At 39.5% G+C, this 18118-nt stretch overlaps 2 protein-coding genes across 2 annotated transcripts; one reads left to right on the top strand and one right to left on the bottom strand.

Moving 5' to 3' along the window:
- Positions 1-21: 21 nt before the first annotated feature.
- Positions 22-5024, top strand: nanp (N-acetylneuraminic acid phosphatase). Its single transcript, XM_053621728.1, has 4 exons — positions 22-909; positions 1085-1118; positions 1259-1382; positions 4217-5024. The coding sequence occupies exons 1-4, from the start codon at positions 870-872 to the stop codon at positions 4850-4852; spliced, it is 834 nt and encodes a 277-aa protein (XP_053477703.1). The 5' UTR covers positions 22-869; the 3' UTR covers positions 4853-5024.
- On the bottom strand, positions 4978-17164 carry polr1b (RNA polymerase I subunit B). The gene is made up of 15 exons (XM_053621715.1): positions 16542-17164; positions 15219-15386; positions 14962-15108; positions 14695-14827; positions 13260-13396; positions 12190-12413; positions 11874-12045; positions 10973-11141; positions 10599-10880; positions 9072-9205; positions 8565-8735; positions 7502-7658; positions 7157-7353; positions 6771-7021; positions 4978-6594 (listed from the first exon to the last, which is right to left on the bottom strand). Exons 1-15 carry the CDS (start codon positions 16716-16718, stop codon positions 5712-5714), a joined length of 3402 nt encoding a protein of 1133 aa, XP_053477690.1. The 5' UTR covers positions 16719-17164; the 3' UTR covers positions 4978-5711.
- Positions 17165-18118: the final 954 nt, after the last annotated feature.

Genomic DNA, 18118 nt, shown 5'->3' with positions numbered 1-18118 from the left:
CCCGCAAATGTGGCCTTTTTCCCAAATCTTTGCCACGAAGTTGGAGGCACATGATTGTTTAGAATGACTTTGTATGCTGTAGCATTACAATTTCCCTTCACTGGAACATAAGGCGCTTAGCCTAAACATGTTCCAGCATGACAATGCTCTGAGCAGAAAGCGAGGTCCAAAAGTACATGGTTTGCCAAAGTTGGCTTGGAAGCATTTGAGTGCCCTGCAAAGAGCCTTGACCTCAACCCCACTGAATGAATTGGAATGCCAACTGCACGCCAAGGTCTCTTTGTCTGACCTTGCCAATGCTCTTGTGACTGAATGAGCACAAATCCCCACAGCAACGCTCCAAAATCTAGTGAAAAGCTTTCCCAGAAAAGTGGAGGTTATTATAACTGCAAAAGGGCCCAATTCCATATTAATGCCTTGCCTTTGGAATAGGATTCAACAAGCACAATATGGGTGTCGTGGTCAGGTATCTACATACTTTTCACCATATAGTGTATCACTGATATCTGATGTGAACTGGAAGGTTTAGTGGAACTGAGACTACTAGGTGGAAAAAGGAAACGGACTGCACTAAAAGGTTGGGATTTTCAGAAAACAGTAAAAAGACAGTCTTGCACAGAAATGTGTGGAAATTACTGGTAATTTGTTGCCTTCTATTAGGGGCATGTTTCTGTCTAGTGGATACCATTAAGGACCAATAATGGTAATGGTAATTGTTTTAATGGTTAGCTGATTGTTTGTAATGGTATTTGTAGTGGAAACCATTGGAATTTATGTGATTTGCATACTGACATTTATTTCCCAGCAGGACCTGAACCGCTCAGAGTCGTGGAAAAGCACCATACAAATGTTAACTTTTCACAGGAATAATGAAGATACAGCACCACCCAACAAATTTGCATCAGAACTGTGAAACACCTCGCACATATTTCAATATAAGCATATATAATTCAATTCAATTAAACGTTTATAGTCATCATACATATACTGGAGTGTACAGTGTAAGGATACTGAACACGGGGGGCGGGTAAGCTAACAAAACACTGTTAATTTCACAAGTACATTTATTTTCTCTTTTTAAAAGGCTTACCCAATGTGATCGATAAAGCAGCTAGCTGGTAAGCAGTAAAACTCCAACTCCCATGATCCTTTGCTAAATTCACTTCCTGTATTTCGCAAGATGTCGTGCTGACGTTGCCTCCATAGTTCCGCTTCCTGAATGTTTGAATGGTTTACGCTGTATTATTATTTTCATCAGGAATAATACCGACTCTGAAGATTTCCTGCTCGACATGGAGAAAGGCGGAATATCCGCGATACTGTTTGACCTGGACAACACTCTGGTGGACACAGCAGGAGCGGGACAGCTGGCCTTGCACAAGGTGAGAGTTACAGCATGAAACTGACTGAATAATATTTGACACCCAATTACACAAGATTAAATAGTAATAAAATAGAATAAATAAATAGCAGTATTACCTATTGCACTTTAACCCACAGTTGATTTTTTTAAAGCAGTTGCAGTTCAATCACCTCCCAGGACTCTTGAACTGTCTGCCATAAGAACCGGATATTAACAGTTGTTTAATACTGTTTCATTTTTCTATACACTTATTTTACTAGTCGTTATTTAGAATTTACTCTTAATTATCTTCATATTTCTTTCTAGGAATTTTTATTTTGTGGGTTTTTTTTTATTGTAGTTGCTCAGATTTATATAAGTTTATTTTTAGTTATAAAGATTGTTATACTGTAGTGGGGATTTTGTGCATAAAATATACATCTATATTAGTTGCATTAAAGTGTTATTTAGTAAAATAATAATAATAATAATAATAATAATAATAATAATAATAATAATAAATCCTGGGAACACTGGACGCAAGACAAGAATACATCCTGGATGGGAACACCCGTACATCACAGGGCACCATACATGCGCACACACACATTTACACCTAGGGACAGTTTATAGTCACCAATCCACTTAGTGGCATGGTTTTGGGAAATGGGAGGAAACCAGAGAACCTGGAGCAAACCTACACAGGCAGTAACCCGAACCCAGGAACCGAACTGGGACTCTGAAGATGGGAGGCAGCAATATAATAACAATAATAATAATAATAATAAATGCATCACAGCTGAAAGGTCCCTGGTTCAGCAGTCCTGAGCTCGGGTTACTGTCTGTGCTGAATTTAGTATTTTAGTATTTTAGTTCTCCCTGTGTTCATGCAGGTTTCCTCTTTGTTCTCTAGTTGACTCTACTATCCAAAAACACACAGGCAGGTAAACTGGGTATGCTAAATTGCCCATAATTGTGAACGAGTGTATGGGTTTGTGTGGGTGTGCATGGTGCCCTGTAATGGATTGGGGTCACTGGTGGGGTGAATTCTCCAATTTGTACCCAGTGTTACTGGGATAAGCTAATGGTCTGCAACCCTGACCCTGGATAAAGCAGTTACTGAAGATGAATGGATGGATGGATAGATGGGAGACAGCTGTAAAGGTTACACAGCTATACACTCACCATCCACTTTAATGGGAACACCTGTGGACCTGCTCATATATACAGTTATCCAATCAGCAAATCATGTAGCAGCAGCAGCACAATGCATAAAATCATGTGAAAAAATAAATACACCTCATGGAAATTGATTGCTTAAAAAAATAAAAAGTAACATATTTGGACAAGCAAACATTTGTTCCTCTTTGAAACAGTGCCAGGCCATCTGTCCTAAGGTTGAAGCTGAACCGAAAATGGACCTTCCAACAGGATAATGATTCTAAGCACACTAGCAATTCCACCAAGGAATGGCTCAAAAAGAAGAAATGGGGGGTTATGGAATGGTCTAGTCAAAGCCTGGATTTGAGTCCCAGTGAAATGTTCTGGGGAGGATTTGAAACTGGCAGTACATGCAAGAAAACCCTCAAACATCTTGCAACTGAAAGAATATTGCATGAAAGAGTGGTGAAGAATTCCACCAAGCCTGGTGGACAAGTATGCAAAATGCCTACAAGAAGTTATTTCTGCAAAAGGGGGCAATACTAGCTTCTGAGGCCAAGGGTGTACTTAATTATATTCTTCTGTGGAAAAAGTATCATATCATCATCTACTGATATTTCTGTTATATAAATGATTGAACAAGCTAATTTTCCTTGTGGTTTTGTTCAAGTATATAAACTTTATTAATAGGTGCTGTTTCAAAGATGATCAAATGTTTGCTTGTCCACATATGTCAAAAAAGCCAACAATTTCCAGGGGGTGTACATATTTTTTTCACCTGACTTTAAATGGGTTAAGAGCTTCAATTAATTTTCACATCAAACATCAGAATGGGGAAAATGTCATCTCTGTGACAGTACCAGTGGCATGGTTGTTGGTGCCAGATGGGATGGTTTGAGTATTTCAGAAACTGCTGATCTCCTGGTAATTTCACACACAACAGTCACTAGAGTTAACACAGAAAGGAGCAAAAAACATCCTGTGTGCAGCAGGACCGCAGGCTAAAACACCTTATTTATAAGAGGGATCAGAGCTGACAGAAAGTCTATGGTAACTCAAATAAGCACACTTTACAACTGTGGTGAGCAGAATGCACATGACATCGAACCTGGAGATGGATGGGCTACAGAATCAGGTTCCACACCTGTCAGCCAAGAACAAGAAAAAGACCAAGGTTTCTGATCTTCACCAGTCCAATGTTTTTTGTTTTTCGCACCATTCTATGTAAACACTAGATATTGTTGTGTGTGAACATCCCAGGAGAACATCCCAAGAGTCACAGACATCACACATCATAAACAGTAAATGTTGAAAGTAAATTTCAGCTGAAAACAACATGGGAGAAGGCAAAGGCAGGCAGGATGTGGTTTCCACCAGCATAACACCAAAGTATGTTATTTCAGGGGGAATTTCAGTGCTTTAACAGATTGCTGTTCACTATTTTTACAATAGCAACTCCAGAATTCTTGATAGCTAGTTGTCTAGGTCTGTTATATGTAGCATGGGAAACGTGAGCAAAATGTCAAAGATGTTACAGAAAAAATAACACTGCGGTTCTAACTACACAAAGTAAACTGGTGAATCCTTTCTGGGTCATGGTTAAAGACTATTCTACTCCCCCCCCCCCCCCCCCCCAATAGCAGTAATACAGCAAGGCCAATATTTTCAACCCTAATTGTAGTCTTACTAAAAGTTATATTACAATCCTGACAGGTATGTGAGCTGCTGAGAAGTAAACTGAAGGACACAAACACCAGCGATATTTGTAACCGGTTTACCCGTAAACTTTATGAGGAGAAGTTCGACCCGTCTGCAGGCATAACTATAGATGATGTTCGGATAAATCACTGGCACGAGGCCCTGCAGGAAGCAGGAAGTGTGGATCCTGGCCGTGCTCTGGCTTCAGACTGCTACAACACTTGGAAAACCACACGTCTCCAGGCTCTAACATTATCTCCTGAAGTTTTAGCCTTACTGCGATATCTGAAGTGCTCGTACAAACTGCTGCTGCTGACTAACGGTGATGCCCAGACGCAGCGGGAGAAGCTAGAGGCGGTGAGATGTGAGGGACTCTTCAGCGCTGTGGTGGTAGGAGGAGAACATGCTGAGCAGAAGCCTGCAGTCTCTATTTTCACACACTGCTTTGAGCTGCTGGGAGTGAAGCCACAGGACTGCATTATGGTGGGAGATTCGCTGGACACAGATATCCAGGGTGGATTTGATGCACGGGTTCGAGCTACAGTGTGGGTTAACAAGAGCATAGACACTCGTCCAGAGAACAGCGTGACTCCTGATTTCACCATTCGCTCTGTGCTGGACTTGCGTAACATTTTAGCTAAGCTGAAATGATATGTTTTTAAGCTGTAGCAATAGCCCTATTTTAGTCTTTGAAACTATTTTCAATATAACAATTTTGTGCACATTTTGATCAATATTAGAACTTTTACTGATTTTGAACAAACACTACTCAAATGTTATAGAGTTGCATGACATTTTATTAATAATACTTTTATTGTAATAATCACACAGAGATGGGATGGTGTGAGACTATATCATATCGATAAGTCCAAATACCTTTTGTTTAGACAATACAGAGATCCTAAAAAATGCCAACAGCATTTTACTCACAGTAATGGATTAGCAGGTGATTAGATATAACTGATCCTCTCCTTAACAACGGCTTCATTCTTCCTCCTGTTCACGTTATTTTTGAATAAAGAACTTATTGAAGTTATTAAATTATTATTTTAAACGTGACAACTGCCATTTTTCCTCAGGTCAATTATATAAGTATAGTGAAGTATAGTCTAGTCTTCAGGTATCAAAGATTTTGCCAAATCATCAACCTTCTTCCGGTTTTTGGAAAACTGATTTGACGAAACCAGTATCCACTTCACTCTGGCCACTGGCAGAGGCAACCAACACCATGATGTAAGAAAAGCCCATTTCATATTTCCTATCTCTTTTGTACAAAAAGAAAAATCCCTCTTATAGGTATAGAATCCCTCTTATATGTGTTTAAATTCTGAATGTCCATTTTAAACTATTTATGGGCGAAAAAAAGCATTATTATAAAAATAGCATTTTATCAGTTACCAACAGTGACAAGTATATCGTCTTCACATGACACGTGTGATGCACAATAGTTTGAAATTATGATCCATGAGAATAAAAATTGATGCTGCATGTTTAAATACAGTGAGTAAATCTACTTCACATCTAGTTTAATTTTAATGTTCATTGCCGCCAGTTCAGCCACGAAGTAGCGAAACACGTAAGGGACAGCCACTGTGTCAATGGCGTCACTCTTCTTGCACAGTGAGCAGATAGTGTTCCGATGGCGTGTGGCTGACCAGTGAGGGGGCGGCTTCTCCAGCAGCGGAGATAGCAAACTGCCACAGCGCACGCACACCTGAGCCACAGATCGATCCGAGCAGTTAAACAGGCGATCATGCAGCAGGAAGGATGAGCCATGAGCCAGCAGGGCGTCACGCTCCATCTCTCCAAAGCGGATGCCACCTTGCACGTTCCTCCCTCCAACTGGCTGATTGGTCACTTTGTCCCTTGCTCCCGTCGTCCTCACCTGGAACTTGTCAGAGACCATGTGGCGCAGGCGCTGGTAATAAACCACACCTACAAAGATGTCAGCTTCCAACTCCAGTCCGCTCAGTCCTGAGTAAAGGCGCTCGGTGCCGTAATAATTGTAACCTGCCGCCTTCAGCATGGTACCGAAGTGCTCCAGGGCTGAGTTGCGCTCAGAGAAGGTGAACGGCGTGGCGTCATGACACAGGCCGTGAAGCGATGCCGATTTGCCTGCCATGCTCTCGATAAGCATGCCGATGGTCATACGTGATGGAAAGCCATGTGGGTTGAACAGGATGTCAGGGGTCATGCCACTCTCGCTGAAAGGCATGTCCTCAGCCGGCCACAGGCGACTCAGGATACCCTTCTGACCATGCCTGCTGGCAAACTTGTCTCCGATGGTGGGGTTGCGTGGTACTCGCATAGTAATGCACACACGCTTGAAGCGGCCTGTTCCTGCGTCATTGCTGCACGCTTTGATGTTGTCCACCACACAACCCTCCTGACTCCTGAGAGAAACAGGGATAGCAGCAGGAATTTATTTATTTTTTTTATTGTACATTATACTAGTGTTATGAAATAATGGTTGTTTAAATTTAGCTTCTCAGGGAGACAAAATAATTGCATGATGACTGACAAAATGTAAAATTATTTTAATTCACAGTAAATTATAGTAACAACGTACTTGTAGAAGAAAACATGGCTCTGGCCTGTGTTGAGGTTGATGTAGCTGTAAAAAGGGTCTCCATAATTCAGCTTGGATCCTATAGGCGGCAATCCATCTGCATCCAGCCTGCCAGACACTTTAGGGTCACCTGGTTTAATCCCAAACACCACGCCATCCTCACCTTTGACCTTCTCCGACAGGTCCACTATCTCAGTCTTATAGACAGAACCATGGGCAAAACCACGCTCCCATGATGACTTGTTCACAATCTGGACAAGAAACGGTAATTAACCATGTGGCTCACTGATGACATAAGTTATGTTTACCTAAATCATTTGCAATTAACTACAAAAACTACTAGTGATCAGTACTATCGCAATGAAAGACAATCAATTAGTGCTGACCATTGCATCTTCCATGTCGTAGCCTGTATAGGAGATGACGGCCACGATTGCGTTTGTGCCAATGGGGTAGTTGTCTATGTTGTAGTGGTCGTACATGAGAGGACGGACCAGAGGACTCTGGGGGGTCTGTAAGCGGTAAAGCTTATTGTCCGAGCGATCCTGATAAGCGTGCAGAGGGAAACCCATAGTCTGTTTACCTGCACACAGAAAGAGGAGAGGAAAAAAGTGGAACACTACAGCATAAACACTGTTCTTTTCATTTACTAGTAAGAATGTATCAACAGAAAAGGAAATTCATCTCTGGAAGCTAAAGCTAGCAGACCTTCTATGGTAGAGCAATCTTACCCATCTGGCACTGGTACATGTTCCTAGGACTCTGGTTATGGTCTGAGAAGGGAATGAAGCTGGCCACCACACTGAGCATGCTGTGGGGGAAGAGCTCCTGATGGGTGGTGATACCATGCTCTATCTCATCCTCAAATATCCCCACATTGAGGTAAAGCTGAAACACAAAAGCACAAATGCTCAGTACCTCATGCTTCCATTATAAATGTTTGACACTGCATATTAGTTAAACCACAGCACTGTTATTAAATTAAGTTATTAAATTCTCAATTCTGATTGGTCAGAAGGTGTTGATTAATTGTCTTGTAACAGAAGTTCTGACAAATTATGGCTGTAAATCAAAGCACTGGTTTATCACTGTGCTCTTTCTAATACATGTTACCATTTCTATAGTAACAGGGACTTATATAACAGCAGACACTCCACATAATGAAGACTACTAATAAACAGTCTAAAGTTTACCACTAATAAAGTGAAGCATTCTGTTAGGAGACATTTATTTATCAATTATTGGAAGGTGTCTCCAGTGTGTCAGTAAGTTATCCACAGTGGGACAAGTTCAGGACAGAGGAATTGTCACTTTGCTGTTTCTAAGTATGACAAGCTGCATTTTTTTTTAAACTAACTTCAACACAGAGAGAGAGAGAGTGAGAGAGAGAGAGAAAAGAGAGGCTGTTAAAGGAACAACTGTTTATAGCTGCTATAATGCAAGGAACTAACTTGTCTTGTGGATGTTCCCCAACATTAAATGCAACTATAAATATAAATGGATAAAAATTATAATACTGTAATTACTGGCAAATTGTTGCAGTATAACAAGAATAAAACAACTTGGAACATGCCATTATAGGAAAATAATCAATTTTGTGGCAACAGTAACTCTGCTTCACACCAGGTCACATCACACCACCCTGTCACTGATTATTTTCCAACACGTGTTGTGTTTCATTCCTTACTTATGCTTGGTGGGTTAATGGTGCCAGTAAAGGCCAGTATAGCCCAAAGCTACATAAAACTAGTAATGAGTTACAAATCATGTGAATTTGACTGAATGTTAACAGACCTGTTCGAAGGTACCAATGAGCTCCTCTTTGCCCAAGGCGAGGTTGTGGACTGGTCGCACCATGCGGCATGGTGTGGTGAACAGGTACAGGCTTGGGTACAAGCTTGCTTTACCCGTTTGAGGAACTAGCACAATTTCTGTCCATGGAGGAACCTTTTTCTCCTTCAGCACCTGTAAGGGGAGAAAGGAAACAATGTGTGACAATAAAACTAGAAGGTAGAACTTGCTTGACCACAATATTTGTTTCATCACCATAAAAGACAAATCAAGCCAAATTTTCCACAGGTGTTGTATTTCCACTAGAATACACACATTATTAAAGTATACTGAATACTAAAGTGATTGATTTAGACATTCAGTGAAATTTCTTGATGTGCCACCAGACAAATCCAAACAAACATCAAGAAATACAGATTCAATAATAATAATAATAAGGCATCATAATTTTGCAGTTATGGTTGTTGTATAATGGCATTGGTTGAAAAAGATATTACAAACATTACTAACCTTGAACTTGCGAAGAGATTCAACCACAATGGGTGCGAGATCTTTCTCAACCCAGCCGATCATGGCGCCGTCCAGTACGACAGGGTAGCAGCAGGAGTATGGCTGACTGGGAGTTCCATCCACTGGAGTAACACCTAAAAAATTAAAAGCTCTTTTACTTCAATATTAGAGTTACTTTATGTTTCAGTGAACTGGATATAAATAAAGTAAAATGTGCACTTGTTTCAAATATGTAAAATGCCCTTAAATAGAAAGAAATTAAATAAGGTGGGGCAGGGGTTTACACATTAAGACTTCTTCAATTAGATAATGAGTAAAATGAATTGAAATTAAATATGCATTTATTCGGTTATATTTTTTATAAACCAATTAATCCCCCCCCCCCACTAGAGTCACCAGCAGAGAGCAATAGTTGCATTATGTTCTAGAAACATACCATCATAACTTCTGCTAATACCTTCATAACTGCTAATCTCTTGACATTCCGTACAGGATTTCACAGAGTTTTTTGTGATTGTTGTGACCAAAAATGCAAATTTCGGAATTTGCTATGCAACTTGCAGAGTTTTCTGTGCTTTTTTTGGGGGGTATCTACTTGAATTGGCAAAATTGCAATTGCATGAAATTGCTTTGCGCTGTCGTTCTAAAGTGATGTTTGTTGGTAAATGAGACCTTTAAGCTGTACTCATGTTCAACGCATGTGAATCGATGAGGGCTTTGTCTGAAATCGCATTGTGATGAAGTCACATGATGCGTCTTGGCCCAAATCTTCTGAAAATCTGTGGGGTTTTTTTTTAAATTGCAAGCTCCTACAAATACTGCGAAGTTCTCTTGAATTTATGTTAATTTCTGCAGTCGCAAAATCACGAAATCCTGGAGGAACTGGGAAATACTACTCTATTACTGCCATTCTTGAGAATCTCCCAGTTCTGCATGTAAATCTCAGAACTTGGACCACATGTAATACAACCCCAATTCCAAAAAAGTTGGGACGCTGTGTAAAAAGTAAACTGGGTATGCTACATAATTTAGGAACATTATTCTGAAAGTGTTCCACAAATTGTATATGCAGTTTTTTCACTGATTAGTGAACTTCTGCCCATCTTTACTTCATTAAGACTCTGGGTATAAAAAGAGTGTCTTAGAAAGGCAATCATGTTACTGACCTGTTGCCAATTAACCTCCAGCTGTTTCTTTTTAGTAACACTTACTTTCCAAGCCTTTTGTTGCCCCGACCCAACTTTTTTGAGACATGTTGCAACCATCAAATTCGAAATTACCTCATTTTGTTTCTTTCTATTTTTTCTATTATTTCTTCAGTTTAAACATTTGATATGTTTTCTATGTTCTATTGTGAATAACACATGGGTCTATGAGATTTGAAAACCATTGCATTCTGTTTTTATTTACATTTTACACAGCGTCCCAACTTTTTTGGAATTGGGGTTGTACTTCAACTCTGGTAGTGCAGCCCTTTTTAAAATAAGAAGGACATATTGGAGAAAATGTGCCCGCACTGTTGATTACCTAGTGAGCAGAGTAGGGCAGGGAGCGTAATAGTGGAGTGAACAGGAGCCACAATCTCACAGTGGACCGTGAGGTGGTTCATCAGACCACATGGTGCTCCATCAGGTGTGTGCACAGGACACAGAAAGCCCCAGGACTCAGGTAACAGCTTTCTCACTCCTGTAGTCCTCATCTTGGCGAAGGCCGCTCCTCTGTGCACACACCGAAAGTGAGACAAATAGCGAATGAAGTTGAGCTTGTCAGCCACCACACACAGACCACTGGCCTGCAGCATACCCAGACCTGAGGGACAGTGAGAAGTGTAAATCAGCATGTTAACAAATAAGAAGTTCAGCAAGTACTAGCATTCACATTTGAGTATTACGCAATGATACCAGTCTTAGAGATGAGGTTTCCTGTAGCCAGCAGGTATTCAAAGGCTTTGGTGAGGTCAGTGCCCATGTTTAAAAGTTTATTCAGGTTATCTGTGGTCAGTCCCCCAACTCTTTGGCACCTCTTATCCAAGGCCAATTTCACAGACACCAGCCAGCTCGTCATTTTCTCCTGAAAAATACATACACAAAACCATTATAAATTATATGACGAGTGTCCTAGTTGTAATAGGTGCAAAGGTTAGAAGGTAATCATAACTGAATTGATACCAGCATCCCTGTTTTAGTAATTACTTATACCATCTGACAGTGTTTCACGCCTGTCAGTGAAGAACAGAGCTGAGGCTACAGTAGACACCGGCTCACCAAAAATGGACAGGCATTTTAATGAAGTCCTTTGTTGTGTTCGCAGTGTGTTTTGGGTCATTGTCTTGCTGCACGATGAAGTTCTTCCCAATTAGATTGGGTGAATTTCTCTGTAAATTGGCAGACAGAATGTTTCTGACTTCTGAAATCATTCTGCTGCTTCCATTAGGAGTTACATCATCAATAAAGATTAGTGAGCCTGTTTCAGAAGCAGCCATACGAGCCCAAGCCATGACACTATCTCCACCATGCTTGGTGATGAGCTTGTATGTTTTGGATCATGACCAATAAGAAGAAAAGATCAAATAACAATAGGGTCTCTACGCACCTTCAGTGCTTGGCCCCCTAATCATAGTCTACTTAGCTTCAGCTCTGTATGTCTCCTTATTAATAAATGGCTACTAGACCTTAAAGGGTGAAACCTTAGTAGATGCTTCATACACTAACTGGGTACTAATTTCACATGGTAAGTTTAGTGTAATAAGAATCACACCATAATATCTGTTGAACACCACTGCTGGTGACGCAGGAAGCTCACCTTCAGGAACATGAGATAAAGCTGTCCAGGCGTGAGAACCTCCTGACACATCAGACTGTCTGGATTCTCCTCCATACACTCCTGTTTGGCAAAGGCAAACAGCTTTTTTGTCATCAGACAAAGCATGTAGAACTTCTCATTGTCAGACTTCAAGTGAATGCACAAACACTCGCTGTGGACAAATGAAAAACAGATTTTGTTTCACAGGCACCAGAAAACTAAACACATACACTTCAGAGCCAGGACAAAAAGGTACCTGTTGCTATTATTTAAAATGACTAACAATTCAGTTTATAGTATATAAAAAAGGACTTACTCCAGAAGAAATTTAGCACACTGTTCATTTGTGTACCACTCTGGCAACTGCAGCTTGACCCGAAAGCGTTCTCCCAGATAGTCAAGCACCTTCACTTTGGAAGTGCAGCCCTCCTGCATCACTAGGCGCAGCATCTCTGACACACAGCTCTTAAAGAAGGAGTTATCCTCTCTTCCCTTTATCAGCTCCTGATAGATCTGGTAGTCTGAGAAGTCCACTAGGGCCTGTGAGCCACAGACAAAATATACTGAACACAGCTTCATACAAAGACATATGGAGGAATCCAATAACTGGACACTTTGGACTCTCTCGTAATAGAAAATATGACAGACACTATCCATCAAAAGTTCTCTCCACATTTTATAATAATAATAATAATAATAATAATAATAATAAAAATAAAGTCATGAAAACTCTGGAGTAACACAAATGGAACTATGGGAATTATGTTGTGATAAAAAATTAATAAAAATAATTTAGTATTTTAGCATCTTCAAAGTAGACACCCTTTTTGCCTAGAATTTCCAGAAATGTATTCTTGGCATTTTCTCAGCCAATTTCTTGAGGGATCCCCCTGAGATGCTTTTTAAACAGTATTAAAGGAGTTCCCACCTATACTGGACCCTTATTGGCTGCTTTTCAGAATATTTCACTCCAAGTCATCCATTTAAAAAAAAAAAAAAAATGTAAATAAAATCTTATTCATTTCTTTCATTAAACATGTCAAAACTATGTTGACAGTTATATTTTTGTCTACAACACCGATTTCAAACATTTAATCATACACCTTCCGATCAAAAGGTTTTTAAGATCATGAGAAAAGTGTCTCAAGATCAAGTGTCTCCAAACTGTTGACCTGCTGTGTAGGTCTAAGGAAAGAATATCGCTACGTTTACATGACATGCCTTTTTGTACAATTTGAAATGTTTATTTTGTTTAAATCGGATCTGTCCATCATTATGGTTCACATTTGTAACTGCAAATGACCCAAAATCAGATCCGACTCCCAGATCAACCTGGTGATGTGAACATCGCCTATGTTTAATATGCAGTGTAACCATCAGCATTACCTTAAGAGCAAAGCCCAGAGGAAGGAAAAACAGCTCTTTATGATAAATGAAGTTGAGCATGACTGTTCCATTGTCCAGGTAGTGAAGGTTCATGTTAATGGAGGTATGGTCATCTCTCACACAATGCATTGAAATTCCTGGGAACACAGAGCTCAAATTATTTTTGTGCGTATAAATACACACAATAAAATACTAAATACAGTTGCCTGCAAAGTCTCAATTGCCCATGTAAAAATGTACCTCTATTTTACAATTTATTTAAAAATCAAATAGGTTAAAAATGTCACTGTATCCATGAACATATTTGTTATTTTGGAACATCTGTGAAACCACACCCAATATTTTGTTGGCATACAGTCATGTGAAAAAATAAGTACACCCCATGGAAATGTTGGCTTTTTCAACGTATGTGGACAAGCAAACATTTGATCATCTTTGAAACAGTGCCTATTAATGAAGTTGATGTACTTGAACAAAACCACAAGGAATATTATTTTTCAATTATTTATTCAACATAAATATCAATAGATGTGATTCTTCTGTGGAAAAAGTAAGTACACCCTTGGCCTCAGAAGCTAGTATTGCCCCCTGTAGCAGAAATAACTTCTTGTAGGCATTTTTGCATAATTGTCCACCAGGCTTGCTGGAATTTTTGACCACTCTTCCATGCAAAAGCATGCACTGTTTGACCAACTGTTGCAAAACTTACTAGCAGATCCTGTGATTAAATTTTGGGGTTCTTGGAGACTTCTTTTTGCATCACATGGTCTGCTCTTGGGCTATTTTTGCTGGGACGGCCAGTCCTGGACAAATTGGCAGTCGTTTGAAATCTGTGCCATTTGTAGATGATTTCCCTTACAGTGGAATGATGTATTTCAAATTACTGAGATCTTTTTAAATCCCTTGCAAGACTCGTAGGCATTCACAACCTTTTTCCTGAAGGCCTTACCGAACTCTTTAGATCTTGGCATGAGGACAATACACACCTCAATAACAAAGGGAACACCAGACACTAGATATGAGAGAGGTATAAATAAGACTGGTTACACCTGCACTCCCTCAGCAGGTTCTAATCACTGGCACCCAATCATGAGCACCTGATTCAAATTTTATGGATCTGAAGGTGTGATAAATGTAGGGGCATACTTACTTTTTCCATGTGACTGATCTGTTTTTTGTACATTAAATTGTGAAAATTACCACAAAATGTCAGTTTTATGTGACATTTGATAGACTGTATCAACTTTATTAATAGGCACTGTTCAAAGAGGATAAAATGTTTGCTTGTCCAAATATGTCCAAAAAACCAACAATTTCCATGGCATGTACTTATTTTTCACATGACTGTAAATGGCATTTATGTAGTATTTATTTGATCATAAGGATATGTAAATTCTTGCATTCAAATCTATGTTTGCATAAAGTTAACACTTACCATACTGAGTGTAGCCTTGACCTCTACTTTTAAACTTTGGCCTTGACAAGGCGATGGGGTAGTTCCTCCTTGGCATGATAAGCATGCGGATCACTTTCTCAATGCCGTTCACTATGAAGTAGCCTCCCATTTCCTACAGGGCAGAAGTGGAGAAAGATGAAGGAAGCATCACGCATACACAAGATATAAACAGTTTTCTCCAGGAATTACACGACTGATGTTTGCAGGATTTCCCGATAAGCAGAAAATCAAAAATCTCAATTTTACCTCTGCTTCTTCATGGTGCTCTATTAGCTCTTTAGGTGAGAGGCCATGGAGATTACACAGTTTGGACTTCACCATGATGGGCACCTGTCCCAATGACTGCTTAATAATTCCTTTAGGGACCCCATTGACTGACCAACTGACATCCGCCTGCGCACAAACACAAAGGTAACATAAAGAAGAGCTCATGTTAGAACACAATGCAATACAAGCATGGTGAGATATTTAGGGTTATTGTGAAATATGTCAGCCTGTCCTACCACTAGCTTTCCTCTGTACGTGCACCTCCTTCCTCTACACTCGGCAGGGAACACACGAAGATCCTTGCAGATTCCTCCTTTGGCCACGGTGGGGTTGTGGATAGCAACTTCCACAAACATTAAGCTGATTCGGTCACCCTTGTACAGGAACTCCAAAGGAGGAATGGCCTGAAGATAGACAAATGGATGATGCAAAGAATAAAACACAATGGGGCATGCTGTTAAAAGAAAATATCACCAGTGGGGTGGGGTGATGACATAAGCATTGTTATAGCAGTTATATATATATATATATATATATATATAATAGTATAGTCTTTAAGTGAGAGGGAAAAGAGTGACTAGTTAGAGAAACGTGTTATATATATATATATATATATATATATATATATATATATATATATATATATAAACACGTTTCTCTAACTAGTCACTCTTTTCCCTCTCACTTCAAGACTATAAGACAAAAATACATGCAACTTGTCATGTTACAGAGAAAGCACAATATGCAGAGTCCTCTGTAATGAAGCCTTTTCCATAGTGGAAAATGTAAAGTTACAGCTTTACCTCTGAGTGTTACAAAGCAGTGACACTAGAGACTCCTTCCAGAACGCTTCACCATATTAATAATTACACATATTTTAAAATCTGCTCATGTGGAGCTTCCGCTATACCCTGTGCAAGCTGTTATTACAGAAATAACAACATATTAGAACAAGTGCATTAATATAAACCACTACATCCAGAGGTATTGTTACAGAAAATTAGTCAACACCTCCTGACCAATTTCAACAGCACTGTGGTATGATTGCTGTCTGATCAATTGAAACGTTTTTGAACAGTGAAAATCTTTTTGATTCTATTTATTTAAGGCTATTAGTAGTGGAAATAGCAAGTTGGTTGATAATTTAACCCATTGACATATGAATCAATTATAAACATGCAAATATTATGTAACACACCCACAGGGTCATGCAGATTGTTAGTTCACTAATTGAAGCAGGAGTTATGCAGGAGAGTATAAATAAACCTGATCCTGAGGGATCACTGAGCTTTTGAGTGTTTTGCCAGCTATAACACACCCACATCAGTCCAAGACTATTAAAGTCAGATCAGGTGTGTTACAGCAAAGAAATGAAAATGCTTGTAGGGTTGAGAATCAGTGAGCTACAGTAATGCAGTAGTTCATTGCCCTTTAAGGATAATACAGTATGAACACTGTATTGTACATCTAGACAGTCATGATGATGGGGATAAAGATGATGAGTATGTCAGTAATGTTGATGGCCCTGCTCCACGTGAGCCCCGGCGCAGTGCACTGACCTGAACCACTCGGCACAGTCCATCAGTAAGCGCTTGATTAAACGACTCGATGTGCGCTTTCACCAGATGCTGCACGGCTTCATGCTGCTTCGCTTTAGGACGCCCAAATCCTTCCTCTGTGAGGTGTTTTAGACTCGGGGCAGTGGGTAAATCACTCCACTTCCAAGAGTAATCCATTTTCGCATGCACGACTCACATGCGTTAGGGAGCATGTGGGGAAACTTCCTTCAATTACGTAACTTCCGGTCGAGTGCCATTATATACTTCAAAATAAAAGTTCGCCCAATGCATTTAAAAAACCAAAAATATTACGTTTGTTTTGTTGTTAGATATTTTGTCTAAGTGTCACAACAAACACATTTTGATCAGATGTCATGATAAAAAGGAATGAATTAAAAACACTGCACACAAATTCTCCCTATGTCCACAATGGTTTCTTTAGGGTCCTCTGATTTCCTCCAACCTCCCAGAAACATCAGCCCTTCCAGCACTGTGCCGTTTTGCGGTCACAGAAATTAATGGAAATCAACGAAAGGCAGATTTTGGGTAAAACTCGACGTGTGACGTTATCACAACGCGCCATGTGACGTCATCACAGCCTTCAGCCATTGTCCCGTTCAATTCACGTGCGTCGAACATGAGTACAGCTAAAAGGCCTCATTTACCAACAAACATCACTGCGAAGGACCGTGCAAAACAATTTCGTTCAATTGCAGTTTCGTCAATTCAAGTAGTTTTCTGAAAGAAAAAAAAAAGCTCAAAAACTCTGCACATTGCATAGCAAATTTTGAAAAAGGACGCAGCAAAATCAAGCATTTTGGCCGCAATGATCACAATGCAAATGCATGATGATTCTCAAATGCAAATGTGTATAGTACTAAGAAGAACAGGGTTAGTCAAAATGTCATACGTCATTTGTAGCTAATTTGTCTTCTACTGTGGATTTATTGGCATGTTGCAAACCGAATTTAAAATGCACAACACAGTCATAAAGGCTTCTTCCAATCCCGATTTTTGTCTGTTTTATCAATAGACATTTTCCCACATAATACTACACTCCTGGGCAAAAAAGAGCCAAGCCCAAAACAGTAACATATGAAGCGTTTAATTGTCTTAACAACAAATAATTGGTCAGTAAATTAGCAAGAATTAAACAATTAACAATTTCCCTTGTGGAATCAATAAAGTCTATCTATCTATCTATCTATCTATCTATCTATCTATCTCTGTCTGTCTTTTTCCTTTGATTTCTTTAAATGTTTAAGCCTGTGGGTAAACTTGTGGGTAGCTTTTTATTTAATTTTATTTATTTATTTTAGTTTAGTTTATCTTTACTTTATTTTAATTTTGAACATACATGCATATGTTAGTTTGAATTTTACATCAAACCTTTAATCATTATCATGATTTTACATTTGTGTACAAGAAGACTACATATGTGAATTTCCCTGGGAGCATCAGATTGGAGGGAAATTCACACAAAGAAAATTCTGTGGAGGGGCTTCCCAGGTCAGTGTCAATCCACAATTCTCCCAGACTGTAACTGTAAGAAACTTTCTCTGCACAGAGCACTTTTC

Source organism: Ictalurus furcatus, chromosome 3 (assembly GCF_023375685.1).
Source record: "Ictalurus furcatus strain D&B chromosome 3, Billie_1.0, whole genome shotgun sequence".
Classification (NCBI taxonomy): Eukaryota; Metazoa; Chordata; class Actinopteri; order Siluriformes; family Ictaluridae; genus Ictalurus; species Ictalurus furcatus.
The sequence above is the reverse complement of the archived record's forward strand: the minus strand, read 5'-3'. Positions and strand labels throughout refer to the sequence as shown.